The 20908-nt window shown below is 51.4% G+C and overlaps 1 protein-coding gene across 1 annotated transcript in view; it reads right to left on the bottom strand.

The window, feature by feature from the left end:
- DIS3L2 (DIS3 like 3'-5' exoribonuclease 2) overlaps positions 1-20908 on the bottom strand; it is a gene marked incomplete at its 3' end in the record, with an annotated part of 319919 nt that overhangs the window by 46074 nt on the left and 252937 nt on the right. Inside the window, exons 12-13 of the mRNA XM_045294312.1 lie at positions 20677-20784; positions 12361-12594 (exon numbers count right to left, since the gene is read on the bottom strand). Coding sequence (XP_045150247.1) covers positions 12361-12594; positions 20677-20784 — 342 coding nt within the window. The remainder of the gene's footprint in view (positions 1-12360; positions 12595-20676; positions 20785-20908) is intronic.

Genomic DNA, 20908 nt, shown 5'->3' with positions numbered 1-20908 from the left:
AGATCCCCACTTTTCCATGCTGGCGAGCAACGCAGCTGACAAACTCAAGGGGCTCCTTCCTAGGGCCGTCCTGTGGAGAGGCCCTGCTTCCAGGCTCCCCCAGGGGTCCCGGGGGTCCAGAGACAAATACAGAAGGGTCTGGCGAGTCTCAGAGCTGCTGCCAGTCCCTAAGGTGCTGATGTTTCCAGCTCCTCACACCTGTCCAGGCAGCTCCACCTTGAGAAGGTCTCATTATACACCTTGTTCTAAACCCTGAATCTTCTGGCAGGTCATCAACATCCAACCCTTAATTTTTTTTCCCCTAACCCTTAATTTTATTAGAAACGAGGGGAGCTCTGATTCATCACCACATGTGAGAATGCCCTCACACAAGCACACCTTTCCTTTTGGGCTGCAGTCCCTGACCCACCAGCCCCTGGCAGCACCCTGAGAAAAGAGCGGTGCAGAGGGGGCGGCGACGGGGAGGACAGAGCTGCCATTTCCTCGCCTCTGCTCTTTTGGTTCTTCGGCTAAGCCGGCAGAAGAGAGGGCTTCCTGTGCCTGTCAGACTGAGCCACGGCTCAGAACAGAGCTCGTCAAAGGCTCAAATTCAGACTGCTTAGGTTTGGGCAAGGTGGGCTTCTCAGGTGTTCCTGGCGGTCCAGCAGTGATGGAAGTTCAAGAGCCAAAGGATGCCTAGGCCGCGGCCTGCAGTCAACAACCTGTACAGGTGTCTCAGCCACTGGCGCTCGGGATTCCTACAGCTCAGCCTCTGTGGGGGCACCTCCTGGTTTACCTGGACCTCTGTCTCATCTTCCTCCTCCTGTGCTTCGGGTGCTCAGGGCTTGGAGGTTTCTAGCAAAACAGCGCTAGGGCTGCGAGCCGGTTCTGCTCTCTACGGCAGCCAACTGCCAGGCCTTTTCTTGGGCAGCAAATCTGAGTGGGTCCAACGTACCAGCCTTCAGTCTACAGATGAATGCCAACCGCTCTCGCCACGACTGTTAGATGCCATCGAGTCAATCCTGATTTGCATGGCCTTTGTACAAGAGAACAAAGCACTGGCTGGGCCTGCACCAGCCTCAAATCCTCACCACTGGTCTCTGTTTGCGCCCACAGTTGCAGCCATTTGAAGATCTTCCTCTTTTTCACTGACCCTGTGGTTTTGCCAAGCAGGACAGATGTGCTTCTCCAAGGACCAGGCCCCAGCTGACAACATGTCCAAAGTAGATGAGACAAAGTCTTGCCACCCTCCCGTCTAAGGAACAGTTCGGCTATGCTTTTTCCTAGGCAGACAGGTTTGCTTTTCTGGTTGGCAGCCCTGGTCCCTCAGTACTCTTCCTGCGCCGTGTCTTCCTCACTCACCTGTCTAGCTTTCGCAGGCACCCCAGCAAGGTGAGGGGACACCCTTGCCCTTTAGCATGTTAAAGAGGTGTATGCAGCATCACTGAGAGGACTCGAAATGTCTGCTTAAAGACAAGCAGGGTGCGGGGTGAAGACACCAAGCGGAACAAGACGCTGTCGTTACCGGTAAGGAACCCCCGAAGTCCCCCGCTGCCTGAGATGCCTGCATGGAACCACGAGCAGTGTTCGCAACCCCACAGGAACTCAAGAAACACCTGCCCAGTGAAGGGTGGGAGATCATGTCTGAGTCTGTGCTTTAACAACTTCTGGAATAATACGCCTTGTTTCTTCTAATTTTTGGAAATCACAAGTAAGTGGCCTGAGTGGCTATGTCACACGCCCAGAAGAAGAGTAAGTCCAGGAAAAGTCCAGGGCTGTAATAACCAGCTGCTCAGCAAACTCTTCTGATGCTTAATGATACAGATTAGTTTTTACATGAATGCCCCAAAGTGACAAATAGTGATCAGTGCCCACAAGTGGCTGGGATTAGGATGACTTACACAATTAAAGGAGCCCAGGTGGCTTGGCGGTTAAGAGCTCAATTGCTACCCAGTCAGTGGTTGGAACGTACCAGCCTCTGTGTCGGGGAGAGATGTGGCAGGCTGCTTCCTCAAGGATGCTGGCCTTGGAAACCCTAAGGGGCAGTGGTCCTCCTCGTACAAGGTCGTTGTGCGTTGGGATCAACTTGACAGGCGCAGTTTAAACAGAAGCAGGCGAAGTGTTTAGTTTGTTGTTGATTGTGCCTTAAAACCCAAACATACCCGCTGCCACTGAGGTGATTCCAGTTCACAGTGACACTACAGTGGTTTCCACGACGGTACACATCCTGAAGGGGGCAGAGAGCCTCCTCTTTCTCCCTCATAGCAGCCAGTGGGTTTGCGCCACTGACCTTGCGGTTGGCACCCAACACCTAAGCCGCTGCCTCGCTTAGGGTCCTCTTGGGTGAGGGGACTCTGGGTCGGCGCCACCTCCTAGAGACTCCAAGTGTCACAACTGATGTGGGCTGCTCTGCTCCCTGCCTGTGTGCCAGTGGTCTGGTACGGGGCCGCCTTCCTTTGCGGCGACCCTGACTCTGCTGAGCATGACACCCCCTTCCAGACGCTGCTCCCCCTGACAGTACATCTCCAGTACGTGAGACCAAGTCTCACCTGACTTCTTCAGAGCACTCTGGCTGCGTTTCCTCCACGGCAGATTTGCTTGTTCTGCTCCAATATTCTTTGCCAATGCTGTCATTCAAATGCCCCCATTCTTCTTTAGTCCTCCTCCTGTATGGGCCAGCTTTCACCTGCCTATGAGGCGCTTGAAAATACCGGTACTGGAGTCAGGCACACTGCAGTCCTCAGAGCGACACTTTAAAGAGGTCTTGCGCAACAGACGTGCCCTGTACAATATGTCGTTGATTTCTCAACTGCAACTTCCACAAACACTGAATGTGGATCCAGGCAAGACGAGAACAAACTTACATGGCCTGCAGAGATGTGGTTTTCTCTTGTTCCCCAAGAGATGGAAATGCAACCAACAGACCCAGCTCTCTCTCCCCCAAAGGAAGGATTCTGCCACGCCTCAACTGGGAACCTCTGTGCCGTGTCTTGCCGAACACAGGACTGCAGTTTTGAGTCTCTGAAGCAGTACCTGGCCCCACTCTCCTCCACAGAGGCCACCGAGCTGGCCTGGTCCCGAGTACCATCGCTGGCCCGAGGGTGCACAGATTCACGCCTAGGGTCTTACTGTCTACACGAGATGGTGCGTACCAATGGTGAACGCTCCAACATGAGGATGATGACGTCCAGGGAAGTCTATTCTGTGGGCCTCAATGCTTCCAGAAGCATCTCCATGGCAGAAGCAAGGTGCTGTCAACAAGTGGGAGCTCTGAGCTTCTAGCAGTTTGGGGGTATGTGTGACACTACCCCAAAGAGATGCATAGCAACTCTTAATCGTGGGAGAGATTATATAAGGCGACTCTGTCCACTTTAGCCTTAATTCAGCTGGGTTTTCTTATACTTATTCATGTCAGGCCAATCTAAACACTGCCCGAAAGGTATTATCCACTGGCGGTAGGAACAACAACAAAAACTAGTGGTTCTTTAAGATGTGAATATTCAACAGCTAGTTCTCAGCACCGTTTCTATACAAATGGGGTTCCCTGGAAGCTCCTGAGGAGGAGGAAGTAGAGAGTGCAGTGTGGTTGGGGGTAGGGCTGCTCCCTGGTCTCAATTCAGCAAGAGGCGCCTGCTTCCAACCATCTCTCCCCATCATTTTTAACTTAAGGACCATGCCATGAATGTGGATCAGAACAGAACTGTGCTTCTCAGGGTTTCAAAAGTAGACCACTGGGCCATTCTTCTGAGGAGCATCTGGGTGACCTCAAACTTCTAGTTTTGGGTTAGTAGCCAAGCAAGCGATCTAACTGTACAAAAAATACACATGGGAGAACTAGAATGCTCGTTTCTTGAAAGCAACTGTACTGCAGAGACGGACCAGAAACATTCTTAATTAGACATTTCCAACCCATGGTTTCCCCAAACCCATGGCTGTATTTGGCACAGCCTGGGGTGGGGCGGGGAGCTTCCTTGGACCTCTTTTCCACGGGTGGATCTCCCTGTTGGCACTCTACAAAACGGCAGGACCAGCATCGCTCTGGGCGGGTCCTGAGAAATGATGGACGGGCTGGAGGCCCAGGCAGAGGCAGCAAGCTCACAGAGGTGGGGAGTTAGAACCACCACTCTGTCTGCGCTGGGCTAATTAAAGCCACTGGCCTGTAAATGGGGTGAGGGAAGTAGTGCTAAACGGATTCATTCTTTTCCTCGCAGCCTCCAAATGGACCTGCCAAGCGTGGCACCAATCAGGAGTCATTTACTTACCGTAATTGCATGAAACCACCCGAGAGAGCAAGCAAACTCTGCTCAACTGCTCTTGACCCAGCCCAGATTCTCCGGTGCAGTCAAGAGGAGCAGCTAGGTGCTGGCTGGGTAATGGGGCTGAACTGCGGGATGTGGGGTCGGCACGCTCTGATCCACGGGCCGAAGCTGCCCATGAGTCATGAAGGGGTTTTCAATGTTTTAAGTGGTTGGGAAAAGAAGGACATTGCAAGAAAATTCTTCAAAAGAGGAATACTATTTTGGGACACTTGAAAAGTCGATGAACTATACCAATGATGGAGGCAAAGGAAGACTTGGGAGGGTTCTGGAGCTGAAGACCACAGGTAACCTCGCTCTTGCCAGAAGCACCATCTCCGAGTGGAAGCACAGGCACCAGACATGCCAGCTCCCATCAACAGGATAGTCCTACCTATGTGTTCACCTGTGCCGGAAAATGACAATTCATGCAAACACACCCGTGAGTCAGGTCCAGCAGCAGGGAAACACTGCAGCAAGGTTGGCTGAAACCAGCCACCTTCAGCAAATGAGTTTCCGGAGCGGGCATTCAGGACCATAGTCTCAGGGGACGCCAAGGTCAATGGGCCTAACATAGGACACTCCGCTGAGCAGTGACTGGAGTCCTGAAAGTGTACACGCGGCCACGCCAGCTGCAATGACTGGGCTCTCTTTGCTTAGCGCCAAGACCATCGGTGAAAACCCAGGCGAAAAGCTAACCCAGTGGGCCAAGGGCCACACACACCTCCGCTTCCCCAGACTCAGAAAACTAGCTACCACTGCAAGTGCTTGTAAAAGGGTCACACTGGGATAGAGGGGGAGCAGAAAGCAAAATCATAATAAAAGACCAGGCTGGCTGGTTGGACAGAGATGGCGGCGCCCCTCATCCTGCAGACCTGGAACTGAACTCCCTCCCGTGACTCAACTTTCTGCCCAACATTGGCAGGTCTCCAAGGGCAACATGGAGACCTGGTAGTGGAGTGGGTTACCTGTTGGACCGTTAACCGGAAGATCATCAAGTTCGAAACCACAGGCCACCCTGAGGGAGAAAGATGCTGCTTTCTCCTCCCACAAAGACTTAGTCTCGGAAGCCCACAGGGCAAGCTCTACTCTACCCTATGGGAGTGCTGCGTCGGAATCATCCCACGGCAGTGAGTTTGGCTTGTATAGCACCAGGGTGGTGTGGGCTCCTTCGGAATCATCAACTCGCTGAGGCACAAAGGGCAGCATGTACCTGCGGACCAAATGCAGGAGGGTTGGGAAAGAGGGAGCAGTGGACGCAGAAGCGGCAGGGCGTGTGCTGTTACACTGTGGGGGTGGCACCACCTGGCACCGGTGTGCGTGCTACAGGGCAGCGTGACAGAGCAGCCAGCGAGCACGCCATTGAGCGAGCGCTCTGGGTGGGGAGGGAGATGCGGCAGGAAGGTTGGTGGTTCTCAGTCACCGGAAGCAGAGCTGGTGATCTGTTGCTGCAAAGGTCGCTGAAACGCAAACCAAACCCATTGCCGCCGATGGTGGTCCTCCTCCAGGACAGAGCGACATGGACCCATGGGGTTCCAAGGCCCTAACTGTTCCAGAAACAGACTACCTCATCTTTCTCCTGAGGTGTGGCTGGTGAGTTTGAGCCAGTGGTCGCACGAGCTGACTACTGGACCGTCACCGTTCTCCCTCATCAGGACTGCGTCCTAGGAAGCCCAGAGGAGCAGTTTCACTCTGTCACATGGTGGCTCTCAGTCAGAGTTGGTGGGAGGCGCTCAGCAACACTCCCACGGAGGCTACCTGAGAGCTGACAAGACTGCCCAGATGCCCACTAACCAGGTGGCACAGCCCTTCTTTTCTGCTTGCATTTTTTGTTGAGACCAAGTGGTTTCAGTACTGGGACAGAAGGAAAATGATTTTCTTGTGGGGCACATTTGTCCAGCAAAGTTTTTGGTGCCGGGGGTGGGGGTGAGGGTGGAGGGGGGTTGTTTGGATGAGGCCTCCTTCATGTTCATGCTGTTATGTAAGTCCCCACCAGAGGGCAGCATGCACTGAAAGTGGGCTAAGGGTTTCCCACTAAACCCAAGAGGTGGAAAGTGGGTGCTATATGTCCCACTGGTCAGCAAAACATAATTAGAGCCTCTATTCCTTGATTCAGCAAACAGGCACACACCCACGTCCTCCCTTCATGATCCTGAAGGGATCTGATTCCTTAGATGGCTGGATGGCTGAGCAGACTGAACCCGGGAGTCTGTGAGGTGACTGGACTCTACTGAGACAGAGTCCTTTGCCCTGTTTGTTTCAGGAGTGCCACCACAGTCTGACCGTGGGACTGGAGGAGCGCCTAGCAACAATCTGCAGTGTGAAGACAGCACACCCTTGCTTGCTCAAAGTGAGGACTAGAAGCACTGGTTGAAGATCAAGTTTGGATGGATTACAATCCAAGGTAAGAAAACCAGAATCCTCACCACTGGACCAAGAGGTCACCTCATGATCAATGGAGAAAAGGTGGAAGTTGTCAAGGGTTTTGTTTTGTTTGGATCCACAATCCATGCTCATGGGAGCTGGGGGCAGACATGGAAAGACCAGTGGCATTAGGTCAATCTGTGCACAAGGCTGTTACTTCGAGGACTAAGGTGCCCCTGGTGACCCAAACCATGGTGTTTCAGTGGCCTCATGTGCACGTGAAGGTGGACGCTGAATAAAGAAGACGGAGGAAGAGCCCATGCATTTGGGCTGTGGTGCTGCAGAGAACAGGGAAGTACCACGGACCGCTAAAGGGACGGACAAGTCTGTCTTGGACGCGGCATGGCCAGGAGTGCTCTTCAGAGGCCAGGATGGTGAGACTCCGGAGGTCTTACACACTGGCTATGTCGTCAGGAGAGCTCAGGCTGTAGAGAAGGACGTCGTGCTTGGTAAAGTAGCTCTCCCTGCCATTGAGTCAATGCTGATTCACAGCAACTTCTGTGGGCTCTGAGACTGACTGTTTCCCAGAAAGTCCAGTCTTTCTCCCTTGGAGCTGCTGGTGGTTTTGAACTGCCAACCATGCACATCACAGCCCAACATGTAACCACTACACCACCAGGGCTCCACTGGTGAAGTGGAGGGAACGTGACAAGGAGGAAGGCCCTCAAGGAGACAGAGTGACAGAGTGGCTGCCACAATGGGCTCAAACAAGGCAACAATGGCGAGGCCAGCGCGGCAGCGCAGGTTTCCTGCTGCTTGCATGAGGCTGCTGTGTGTGTGTGTAGGGGGGGGTGGGGGAGAGCGACTCGCCGGCACACAGCCAGGGACACAGAGCACTGGGGGCAGACAGAGCACCCGACAGCAACTCCCATCAGAACACAACCCAGAAAGACCCAGTGCAGACGAACTTGCCTGAAGGGAGGGTACGCGCAGAAGTCTGAGCACCAACGTGGTGATTTCCACATGGGGCCGGGCAGTGACTCCTGCACAATCGCCCCAGCGGGCTTCCCCTCCTCCCTCCAGAGTGCGAACTGATGAAACCGGCTCCAAGGAGGCAGATTCATTATTCTCAAGCCTTAATTAACTGGAACCTAATTAGGACTTTTAAAGACCACCCCCAGGCCCCCCAAGAAAACTTTGCCCTTTTAAGTCAGCATGGGGTAAATGGAGGTACTTTTACAAAGAGCTATCTGGGTTTCCTGTATGTAAGCAGATCACTGAAACTTCTGGAACTTTGGCTTGCTAGATTAAAGACAGAGAGGGCCGATGTAATGCTGCCTAACATCATTTTCAAGAGTAGAGTTCTGATTCTAAGACATGCTGACAGAGCAAGACGGTCAGCAGTTGGAGGTCATTCCTGACATTTTCTACACCTCTCTCTTGACGAGGAGCTCTGGTGGAGGAGTGGTTATGGATTGGGCTGCTTGGCACAAGGTCAGCAGTTTGAAATCACCAGCCACTTCCAAGGAGAAAGATAGAATTTTCTAGTCCAGTCAAGAGTAACAGCTTTGGAAACCCACTGGGGAAGTTCTACCGTGTCTGACAGGGTGGCTATGAGTCAGAATTGCCTTGATGGCAGAGAGTTTGTGTTCTTTAAATACTTCATTGTGTCTAGTTCATCGTTTTTGCATCTTTAGAAGAATCTGTAAAGCAACCTAAGCACAGAATTCATCTTGAGCTTCCTGGTCTTCTCTCTACAGCTGCCTGACCCTACAGCAGGGCTCTCTGGTGGCGCAATGGCGCAAACACTGGGCTGCTAGCCCAGGAGAGGTTGGTGTTTCAAGCCCACCAGCCACTCCTTGGGAGAAAGATGAGGCTGTCTGTTTCTATAAAGATCCACAGCCTCAGAAACTCTGCACAGGCTAGTTTCCTACACCAGATATTTAAAATAGTTTTATTGGCATATCCTTCACATCTCAGACAATTTAATCACGCGATCACATTAAGTAGGACTGCGCAATCATCAGTGCAGTCCATTTGAGAACTGTTTCTTCTCATGCTCATTGCTGCTAGCTCCCCATTCCCTGTACCCTCCCCTGCCGGCCCCTCGGCAATTACGAGTCAGTTACTGTCTCTGTAGATCAGTCTGTCTTGGATTTAATATACAGAAAATCATGCCAAACCAACACCATCATGCAAAACCATACAATGCAAACGAACCAAAACACCCAACAACGACGACGACGAGGCTAACCACAGGAAAACCTCACTCAAAGAGAAAGCGAAACAACCCTAAAGTGGGTCCAAAGGGAGATCAAATGGGAGGTTTCACACTTTAAACTAACTCCACCTGCTGTCATTGACGGGACCATGCTCTCCGTAGGACAGCGAGGCTGTCCACATTCCTCAGCTAAGGCCAGAGGGGATTCCTGGAGACTTAATTCATGTCACCCACAGCCTTCCGCAACCCAGATGTTCACAGGTGGAGCTCCGATCCCATTCCTTCCTTCAGATTCGGGTCACACAGGCTGGTGAGGTGCTTCTTCCATGTGGACTCAGTTGACACCTCATTTAGATGGCTTCCTGTCTGAAAACAAGCCCTTTAGACCCCAGATGCTATACTTTCTGATAGCCAGACACCAGCTGGTTTCTTCACCACACTTTGACACAGCAGATTTTTAGCTTTGTTTTCACAGAAAATGACAGCTTTCCTTTTTAAGCTCTGGTTTCATTAGTCCACCTAATATCAACTAAAATGGTATTGCAACGCAGCTGGTACAGGCAGGCTGGGGGATAAGTGTGATTGGCTCTGGGCATAAGTATGAGAAGGCTTCCAAAAATTCATAGACAAATGAAATTAAAAGATTTAAAAAAATGTCTATGAACCTTTGAAGCCCCCTGGCACTCTCAGGGCAAAGTGGCATGTCAAAAAGCAGGGCAGCGAACTCTTAATATGGCCCTCAATCCCTTCCTGGCCTGAATTCCTCACGCTGATTCAGTGGGGCCATGCAAATAGGTCCTACAGAATCCTAATGTGCGGACTGGCCAATTTTGCTATAGAGCTAGGTTTAAAGGGAGCCAATCCCACACATGGAGAGGGGGTATCTCACTTCCATCGAGAAAGAAGAGCTGGGAGCTCAGAGTGCTTTGTGACCTGGGGCACCAGTGCTGAGAGCCAACTAGACCCAGGGCCAGAGAGAGCGCAGTTACAGGGGAGGTGGCAAGAGTGACAAGGTGATGGTGCAAGCTGGCAGGAACATGACCAGTTCCAGGTAGCTGCCAGGTGCTTGCTGACCCCCGGAGCTGTAACATTTGCCTGAGAAGGACCCAGCAGGGCCCGGGGACAGAGGGAGAGAAGCTGGTGTTCTGATCAAGAATTACTCCTGCGCTGTTCCTGCTACTTCTGAGTCTCTCTTTGTCCTGAATTGTACCCGGTTACTCTTCCAATAAAGTACTTAATTGTCAGTACGATGCAAGCGTCCTGTGAGACATTACAGTGAATCATGGAACCCAAAGATGGGCAGGAGTGTACGGTAAGGTGACCGGATTTTAACATTGGTAAAGTGGGACAAAAGAGGGACACCACTGATAAAACTCATATTGTGGCAAAATAGCCACATGGCAGCCGAAAACCGTATACCCTAGCTTGTCGTGCATTCTTTCCAAAAATCGGGACTTTTAAAAAACGCCGCAGGACATGGGAAAAATTGTTAAAAATCGGGACTGTCCCCCCAAAAGTGGGATGTCTGGTCACCTTAGTGTACAGAGAAGAGCTGAGGTTAGAGAGGATGGAGGGCCTGTAATTTGGGAAAGACAGATGTTTAGACTCACTGAACCTCCATTTCACAGGGACCAGCTTTGTGTTATCCCTAGAACATAAATTACTCACCTGTGTCGTCACTTCCAGGCTTTAAAGACAAGGCTGAGCCCTGGCTGGCCTGGCCCTGGGCCACATAAGAAGCATGCAGAAGGTGGCGGGGGAGGCTCGATGAGCCAGAAAGGGGTGGTCACACTGGAGACAACAGAGTTGGGCGCCATCAGCAGCCAGTTAGTAGTTAGGGTCACAAGGATCTGCTCAGGGAGGCGGTGTGGGCAGCACGGTGAGGGTGGCAGAGACCTGGGGAGTACTGGCCCTAAAGGGCTGGCCAGAGACAGGGAGAGAGGCACACAACACGAGGGGAGCTTCAATGGCCAGATGCCGGAGAGAAGTCGAGTGAGCTGAGCACCATCCTGACAACCAGGAGGCTGCTGGTGAGGATGAATGGAGGGGTACTTCCCCCGAACCCAGATTATCATGAAGGTAGGAGGAGCTGCTGGGTACTCCCAGGCCTTGCTGACCTCCTTAGCACGAGCTCTACCACGTGCAGGAAGGGAGGGAGGTGTATGAGGACAGGGCTTCTCAGAACACCTACCTGCCCTGGGGCTGCTAAGGACCCTGAACCTGGGGAAGAAACTAGCCGTGTGCTTGCAGTGCAGCATTTGTGAACGTTGGTCTCTGCAGGGAGCACGCGGGGAAATGTTCGGGAGAGAGCCTGAAGCCTGGGCTTTGCCCACTGTCCGAGAAGCACCCTGCCGTCCTGCTTCCCACCTCCTCTGCCTCACAGACAGGGATCCTGCCCCCACCCCACCCCCCATCTGTGAAACCCAGGAAGCTGAGGCGGCTCTTGGGATTTGGGTAAGACATAAAAGAGACAATCACCCCACGACACAGGCACAGGCTCCAGCCTGTATTCTACTGACAAACAATGAGGAGAAAATCCATCGATCCTAAAATCACCACCTCGGCCAAGGGATTTCGATCGAAGTCACGTGACAGCTGCCTGGCAAGGCTGTCAGCTACCCTCCTAGGACCCTGTTTCTTCAGGAGCCAATGTCCTCCAGCTGCCTGAGCCCTCTGCCCCTTCTAAAGAAGGCATCTAAGGGGCTTCCAAAAGGTCACGGAGAAATTCTATTGCCTTTTCATTCCAGTTTTCCATGAACTTTTGGAAGCCCGCTTGGACCTCACTTTATTGTGCTTCACAGAAAGAGGCCTCTTCCTCCTGGAAAAATTGACGGCTTGTGCCAACCCTGTGCTGAGCACGTCCATGTGGGCACCATGTTGCCAACGGCGTGTGCTCTGCCCTTGCTCTGCATCACATTTTGGTTATTCTCGAAACATTCAAAAAATTTTGTTTGCACACTTAATAGATGACAGTATAGTGTCATCATCATTTCCTTGTCCCAGGAAACAAACAGATTCACGTAACTTGCTTAATTGCAGCGGTCTGGAAGTGAACCCAGGATGTTTTGCCTGTACTCATCTGAAATCTGAAAACAAATGATTCTGTTTGGAGACAAGCGATAGGAAAGAAGAAGTGCTTCTTTTGTTTTTAAAGCCTCAGGACCAAGCTGCTTTCTTAACTTCCTGGTTCCACCTGCATCCGCAGGGCCCTGAGGTACAACCCGAGGGGAAACCCATTCCAGGAGCCACCTCACCAGGGAAGGGTCAATGGCATTTTGGCTCCAGAGTCTCCCAGACATTCCTTTTGTTGGCCTTGGCTCACTGTAGGCCCAGGGTGCTGTGGCGTTGGAAAGTGGGTGGGGGTTTGTACCTGGCAGCCTTGGAGAACCCCATTTCAGTGCAGCGACAGGGAAAAGCAGAGGAAGGATGGGCTATGTGTCACCACACAGGGGCCAGGCCCATGCCACACTGTTAGCTGCACCGAGAAAGGCAGTGACTGACCTGGTCCAGGCGCAGCGCACCGCCCACAAAGCGCTGTCTGCGTAGCTCCTTTGCGATGCTGTGGAGATTCAAGACAGCCTGGTGCACTTCCTGGCTGGTATGCTCTTGGGAGATGGGGGGCAGCATCTCCTTGGGGACAGGCTGGGTGGGGCTTTCGATCATGCTCTGCGCATGCTCGTAGCTCAGTTTCGTGCAGGAGCAGATGACAGTCCGGCCAAACCATTCGTCCAGTATCTGCAAGGACAGATGGACCGAGAGGAGGTCAGGAGGCGGCATCCCTGGTCCTCCGTTCCTCGGACCTTTCATCCACACACAGTTCTGCGTCATGTACTGAGCTAATTCACCCACGTGTAAAAAGACAAATTGGCATACTTCTGTGACAGGTTTTATGTATACAGTATATATCTAATCTGTCATAACTTTCTCATCTATATACATACACACACATGTATAAGAGAGAGAGAGAGAACAACCACAGAGTAACTGTTGCAGCTGCTCTGTAGAATCAAAGTCTTCATGGGACTTAGTTATTTGGCTTGGAAGTTTGCGGTCATGATGGCACCTCCCAGGTAACTGGTCGACATCGTGCTCCGTGCCTACCTCCAGTGCCTTGAGCAGTGTCTGAGGTCTTAAAGGTCTGCAAGCGCCCACCTGAGGTACAACACATGGGTCTCCAGAGCCCCGAGGAAGCAGGAGAGGCAGGCATTGGAGGAGGCTGTGGGAGACACTGCTAATTACCTCCACGTACAACTGCCACCCTTGCCAGGAGGCCAGAAGAACCAGAGGGTGCCCGTCTTCCACGACTAACATTTTGATCAAAGATTCCATAGAAGAATTCTGACCAAAAGAAAGAAAATGCAAAACAGAATCTCAAATTATCATGGACCCCCAAATCTCTGAAGCCATGGAGGGTGGATGAAGCCTGGAAACTACTGCCTGAGATAATCTTTGAACTTCAGCCCCAAACACCCCTGGGAACCAAGTAGTAAAGCATATCTGCCTCGAGCGCTATACTCTTCTAAGAGCACAATCTCTCGTGGGTCCAATGGACAACAGCATCCTGAGAGCTTAGATCCGGCAGCTGAGGGGCCGGTGAGCGGCTGGTAGCCATGGAGGATGGGTTCAGAAAGGGCAGGGGTGAGAACGGCTCTACACTCTGAAGAACGCAGTTGACAGTAGGGAATCACACGCGTAGACATGGTTGCATCAGTGTATGTTTGGCCGCGTGTATTCCCAACAACTCGAGGGGAAGGGAGGCGTTGTGTAACATGTGGCATTAAGGCTGGCCCCTGAAGAGTGCGGGCGGCCTGCACTGGGAGCCTGAGGGTGTTTTTAGCAAGGTAACATTGTGAGCCTTGGTGGATGGAGGTCCCTGAGATACCGGGCGTGGGGAGAAGGAATGGGACTCAATGTCTGGACAGTGGAGAACCCCAGAGGGTACTTCAGTACTCTTGGCATAGCTAAGGCCAGCACAAGTCAGGCCTGGTATGCAGCAGCCTGTGGGGACTTCTCCTTAGTTTCGGGAGGGTGTGCATGTGTGCAAAACTAGCGGAGAGAGAGATCAATGCCAAAGCTGTGGGGATGGCAATAAATCTGATGTGGGCGGTCACAGGCAGCAGGTGGTAGGTGGAGGTGTGGGGCTTAAAGAGAAAATCAACTCTAGCTTGTTCTACAGTGGGGGGATATGCATACAAGCCCCCAAAGGGCTTCTCAAGCCTCAGGTCTACTGGCATCTTAGGCTGACTGTGCATTGCTGGGAGTTTAAGAGCCCTCTTCCTTAGAGACGAGAGACACTGTCAAATGACACCTTGGGAGGGGGGCGGGGGGAGTGACCTTAGGCCCCATGAAAACCAGTGGGTTCTAGGAGCCCCAACCAGCCATTTATGTGATGAGCATTTGTTACCTGTGTGCCCGTGCAATCATTTTATTGTGATTTGGCCCCAAGGCCAATCCATTTTACAAACCTGTTGTTTTGGCACACTCCCACCCCCCCATATCACAGCCCCCTCCCCAGGTTTTCATTGCCCTTCTTTCTTCCCCCTTCCCCGTCTGAGCTCGGGTTTGAGCAAATGTTGTGTTTGCTGTGGGGAGAACGCTCTTCCCAGCCACTGCTGTTCACTTGATGAGCCGCCTCTTTGGCTGAAAGGTGACGGGGTGGGGTGAGGAAGTGTTCTGGTCTAGGTTTAAATTGTCTAAGGGCCAGAGTCTCAGAAGATCCAGCCGTCTTTGTCAGACCAGTAAGTCTGGGGTTGTTTTTTTGTTTTTTTTTTTAATTATCTTGAGTTTCCTTCCTTTATTTTGCTCCTACTCTGTCCAGGACCTGTGACCATGCTCCTGACCAGTGGAGTCAGCTGTGGGCGCCGGGCACCCTCACGTTCTGGTCTCAGGTTAGTGGTGGCAGTATTCCAAGTGGTCTGCTCCTCCTCTGGATGAACTGGTCCCTCGAGTCTTAGTGTTTCTTCATATCTTGTTCTTCCTTATTAGAAGAGGCCAACAGTTGTTCTCTTCAATGGCCGCCTGTAAGCTTTTAAGACCCCAGGTTTGACTTGCCAAAGTAGGCTGTAAAACACTATCTTTTTGGGTGTATCAATGACATAAGAAAACAGACACTGAAAGGTGTGGGGACATCCTGCACAGGAGGTGTTGGGAAGAAGGCCATACGGGACATGAGCAGAGTGGCGGAGCCGTGGGCTGGGGCCAGGGAGCACCCTGGGCTGACGGTACAAGCGGCACCACTGGCCACTGCAGTTCAGGGATGACAGGCTGAGTGAGAGAGCAAAGCCCTGGTCTTCACTGTCGCTTCTTAAGAAGGAGCAAGAAGAGAAGCATTTGAAAGATGCAAGGCCAGCGCCTGGCACTTCCCACAAGCCACGATGACCACTTTCCGACCTCCAAGCTTTGTTCTCACAACAACCCCTTGAGGTGATTTTCGTACCTCCTTCTCAGGAGGAAACCTGGGTGCAGAGGGAGGTCGAGTAACTCCCCAAAGACAGAGCAAGACAGGGGCACACAGCCAGGCAGTGAACCCAGGCAGGCTGGCCCGAGTTTGAACTCAATCTTGACCAGGAGTGCAGGTCAACTACTAGTGGATGTCCGAGAGGATGGGAAAGACAGTGCCCTCGGCTCTCAGCAGGTGTGACTGAGGAGCTGCAGGAAGGACCTTTCTGTGGGAAAACATGGGGCTTGGGAATACGGAAGGCTGCTTTTCCCAGTCCATGTTCTGTGAACAGCTTGGTGGGGCTCACACTGGGCCTTTCTGTGCAACCAAAGCTTCCATCAGCTGTGGGCGCCCCACTCGCACGTCAAACAGTGCTGCTGTCTGCGCACTCCGCCATGTGCCAAGGACGGCGAGGCGGGGGCAGCTGAGGTTGCAGCAGGGAGGACTGGGGTGTGTCTGTAGGTGAGGGAAAGCCAGTGCAGAAGCAGAGGGACGATGTCAGAGAACCAAGGACCAGGGGGGGGTGGCACATGCAGGAGGGAGGGGCAGTGGGACGGGCAGCGGGAAGGAAGGGCAGGCAGTGGGCGATGCCACCCCCAGCCTGCCATTGAGGGGAAGAGGAAAGTTGAGCGCAGGCCTGGGTGGCAGGAACAGCCGAGGCGCTCAGTGCGGAGGGAGACGCAGGTAGCATGGCCCTGTCATGGGCTTGGGGACACAGCCTTGCTTCCTTCTCACCAAGCTGCCTGAAAGGGGCCCTCTGGAGGGTCTTCAGCGCTCCCTGCCAGGCTTCCAAGTGGCACGGTTTCTACCCTGGAGGGCTCTCTGCTTGCCTCCCTCTAAAGGACCGATGCCCTTCAAATGGCAGCAGCAAGGGACAGCCTGAGACAGTTGCAACGATTCCCATCGTATCCAGCGCACACAGCCTGACTCTGAGTCGAGAGTCTGTAATAATGGCAGACTGGATTTTTCTTAAAAAAAAAAAAATCCTGAGACGACACCTTCCAGATTATTCCAAGAAGCACCACTATTAAGACAAAAAACAAAACCAAACCAGCTGGCTGTTCACGTCCCCCGCGGGGCGGCTGGGGTGCCAGGCTAGGAGAGGTGCAGAAGGGTAGAGGAGCAAGACAGCCTGGACTCCTGTGTGCAATCCTTATTTTCTAATGCTCAATTCTCAGAATGGACTCTGCTGGACAGAGAGGGACAGGACACTCTCACAGCGTGACAAGCAATGGGCAGAAACTTGATGGTGGGTGGCAGAGGCCCAAGGAATCGGGCCTCTCTAGAAGCTCATGAGGTCAGGTGGCCTTTAGGGGGGCTGGGAGAGGACGTCACAGCACAGCAGACAATGAGCAGAGAGCTCAGGGACACATGTAAGGAGAAAGATGCTCCCGGAGATGAGGAGGGAGTCCAGGGCCGACAAGAAGGATACGTTTTCAGCAGAGAAGATGGGGGGCAGGGGGGTGGGGTGGCGGGAGGAGAACAGAAAGAAATTTCCATTTTAAAGGCCTTTTTGATTTTATTTCTGAATGAGACTGGAGTTGGAGAAGCAGAGGGATAATATCTCTTATGATCTAGAAGGCTCCCTCCTCTGACTGTTGGGGAGAGCCAAGATGAAGCAGGGCAGGGTAGAGGCAGGAAGAACAGTGAGGGGACCTAGTGTCAGGCCAGGTGAGAGACAGTGGTGGCTTGGGCCTGGGCAGTGAGGACAAGGGGGCCTATTCTGGATGCCCTGGGAAGGCAGCGAGAAGATGGTGATGAATGGGGTGGGGTGGGGTGGGGTGGGGTGCTGGATGAGTGGTGTGAGAAGAAGACCTCATAGTTTTTGGCCCAAGCAAACAGCTGAAGCTTTGGCTACACAGACTTTAGATCCTCCTGGTTCATCAGTTCAGACTCTTACTACCCTTCCCTCCTGCTTTTCTGGCTGCCTCCCTGACCTGACTTCACACTCTGTCCCCAAACGCCCTGCCTCACCACACTTAAGCCAGGCTTTCAGGTCTTGAACAAGCCTCATCTCTTACACGTCTGGATGTTGACCTCTCTCTTCATGCATCCTGACTATGGGTAAGATGTCACCATGTCCCAGGACAAACTAACCAGGTCTACCTCCCAGCTGGTCTCTGAGTCTGGGTAGAGACCTGGTGCTTGGACAGTCACAGAACGAGGAGCATAGTTAATGGGTCTGGCCTGACTCTGTCTCTCATTGAAGTTCTTGGACTTCCCACTTGGCTTGGTTTGTATTGGAAGCCTAACATCCTTTCCTGGACCCTGTGCCTACCTCACACCTGTTCTCCAGGCTCCTCCTGCCAGGAGGCTTGGTCACCAGACCTGCTCCAATAGAAACCCTAAAGGCCAGCTCTGTTTTCAGAGTCTGCTCCTTCCCAATGCTTCTTTGGTGACCCTTATATTTTAGGAGCTCATTAGACCAGGCCTCTCTTTATTGCTTGGGTCTGACCCTGGCAGGAATCATTTAGATTCAAAATTCTTTTCTGTTGACTCAGATAGTTTTCTTCTGTGGGCATCATCTTAGTTGAACACTTACAAAAATAAGCATGTGTAAAAATATAAAAGTAATAAGTATTTTAAAAGAGGTTAGAAAATACAAAAAAAATGGAGAAGAAATTACTCACAGTCTCACTACCCAACTACAACCACTGTTGGCATCTTGTCTCCATTCATTTGTTCCCCCATGCCTGCTCTCACTAGCCCAGAACAGGAGTGCTGGCAAACTCTCTCTAAAGTTCCTTGAAGGGGAAAAAAAAACATCAGATAGCGTTTGCCTTTTTGTTCCTAAGAACTTGTTATCAGTTATTTTAGAAGGGTGGAGACCAAATACAATAGGTGTGACAAGTTGTTTGTGGCTGCTTTTGTACACGCCTAGGCAGAGCGGGGAAGTTGCAACAGGCCTGAGGAGGTGGGAGCATTCACGACCTGCCCTTGTAGTCATTGCTGATGCAGATGGCAAGCTCCCCGTCTCTCCGGTGCCAGCTCCTTTGTTTTCTGGATGCTCTCCCTCTTCCTTGACTTTCTCTCTCCCTCACTTTGGTAGCTTCCTGAGGAAAGGTGTATAGAGGTAATTTTTTTTGGACCTTGCACATCCATCTGAAGATGTCCTTTTCCACCCTCATGTACTGATGGATAGCTTAGCTGGGTATGGAATTGTAGCAAGAAATCAGTGTCTGTAAGAAATTAGAAAGCTTTGCTTCATGGTATCTGGCTTCCAGGCTTGCTATAGAGAGTCTGAGTTTATGTTGACTTTTGGTCTGTTGTACACGATCCCTTTCCCTCCTTTTAAGGAGCTGCTGGATCAGCTCCCTTTGTCGCCAGTGTTCTGAAATTTTATGCTGGTGCGTCTCGACACCTGGGCTCGGCAACGGACTCTTTCTGGAAAGCCCTATCCTCTAGTACTGGGGTATTTTCTTGAATTATTTTGTTGATCATGTCTGTTCTTTTGCTTCCATTGCTCCCCGATTCTGGGCTGCCCCTAGCAGGCTGGTCCTGGAATTCCCTTATCTCTTATGGGGACAATTCTTCAACTTTATCTTCTAATCAGAATATTAAATTTTCTTCATTCTTTTGACCACGGTTTTAATTTCTGAGAGTTCTTTTTTGTTCTCGCAATGTTTCTTTTTTAAAGCATCTATACTGATGACACACACTCTTTCCCACTCCCTCTTCCTTCTACTGCACTTAAAAATTTCTCTGAGTATATAAGTGTTGATTTTCTTTCTCCCGTAGTTTCACTGCGGGGAATTACATCTGAACTGCTGGTTGGGAAATTCTTGAGGTTATTCAAGTCTTTATTCTTCACTACCCAGACTCCTCTGAGAAAATTTCCCATCTTCTGTCTCAAGAGGATAGGTCTGGCCTCCAGAATCCTGGGGCTGATTGAGAAAAGCAAGCTGGGAATCTTCACATTTAGTTTGCAAACTTCCACCCAAGCTTACTTGACCAACTACTTTGGTGTACAGAGAGGAAATTTCTGGTCTTCTGCTGAGTTAGGACAAAAGCAATCTTGTTAAAGACACTTTTATTCGATATGTTTGTTAGCTTCATCTTCATCTGCCCCTCCCTAACCTTTCAGAGGTGCCTGCTGCTGTCAAGCTGTGGATTTCTCTTAGGGTTCTGCTGTGTGAGTTGAGCTGTTTCTTGGCTTTCCTCACTGCTGGCTCAGGATCTAGCTTTCTCAGGGCTGCTCAGTCAGTTACCACTCATCCATCTGCTTCCCTGCTTCCAAAGTTTTGTTGCTGTTGTCTCCTCTCCCATTCTCTTTGTCCTTGTGGGTTTATGCCTTTAAAAAAATCTCTTTGCTGTTGTTTTAGTGAGGTTTTGGGAGGGAATGAAAGTAAATGTGGGTATTCAATCCTCCACCTTTATTTGGAACTTCTTTATAATTAAATATCTTCTGAAACTTTTATTTAATAGTACAGTATAAACACTTCCCATGTCCTCACGTGGTCTTTGTAAGCAGTCTTAGTAAGGAGTTACCACACTGGACTTAATCATAAGCCTGCCTTTAATGTACAGAATTGTTTCTGTCTTGGGGTAGATGGCTCGATTTTCTTAGAGTCGTTTACCCTATTTGTTCCTTCTGTCTAGGAAGCTGACACGTTCACTGACATGCTTCTCCCCTCTGTTCCTGGTCCATGGTTTCAATCACCCTGCACTTTGATTAAGACATAACCTGGCGAATTCATCTTCAAACTCTCTGGCTCGACTGCACAAAAAGGTAGCATTTATCTTTCTAAAATGTCGCCTTTCTCATGACAATTCAGAGGAACCTGAACACTTGTAAACCATTTGTGACTGGTATTTGAGATTCTCCATAGTTTTAGTCTAGCTCATCTACCTGAGGTTGCCACCCTCTCCTCAAGTGGTCCCCCTTCTGCCTTTGCCAACCCACAGTTACATATACTTAGGCCCAACTTCTTCCACAGGGTCTCCCTCATGTTACTCTCGATCATTTTCCCTTCACACGACAACATACAAGAAACACCTGATTTCTAATTGCTTAGCTAAGTCTTGCCTTCTAAGCAAGACTGGCAGTTCTTAGAGCCATACTCTTCTCTCTGTTGACTGGCCCTTAACTTCCTCCTTCTACCATCAAGGGGCACCTTGTCCCCTGCCATCAAGCCAATTTCCGACTCCCAGCAGCTCCAGAGGACAGAGTAGAACTGGCCACCTTTGTGTTTTCGAGCCTGGCTGTGCCCCTCTAGGGGAGCAAAGAGCCTCATATTTCTCCCACAGAGTGGCAGGTGGTTCTGAACAGCCTACTTTACCGGTAGTAGCCCAATGGCTAACCCACAGTGCCACCAGGGGCTCCTCATGGGATTCCAATGTATGCTTCCTTATGGAACAGAATGGTGGGAAGGTGTTACCTTGCCCTCCGGAGTCAGTGTCCAGATCACAGAGAAGGTCAGCTTGTCGGTCATGGGGTTGAGGCTACACAGCTCTTCACATAGCAGCCTAGGAAGCATGGGCACCACCTGCGAACAGAGCACAGTCCTGTGAGCAGCTTGCTCCACTTGCCAGAGGTTTAGAAGCAGCCCAGAGGGCTTGTTTCCAGAGTAAGGTGAGGATGAAGGGTGTTCTTTTCCTCGAAGACTCTGC

Source organism: Echinops telfairi, unplaced genomic scaffold, assembly GCF_000313985.2.
Source record: "Echinops telfairi isolate 266 unplaced genomic scaffold, ASM31398v2 ScPeMD7_3;HRSCAF=10, whole genome shotgun sequence".
In the NCBI taxonomy this organism is placed as follows: domain Eukaryota; kingdom Metazoa; phylum Chordata; class Mammalia; order Afrosoricida; family Tenrecidae; genus Echinops; species Echinops telfairi.
Note: the sequence above shows the minus strand (reverse complement) of the source record. Positions and strands in the feature narration are given on the sequence as shown.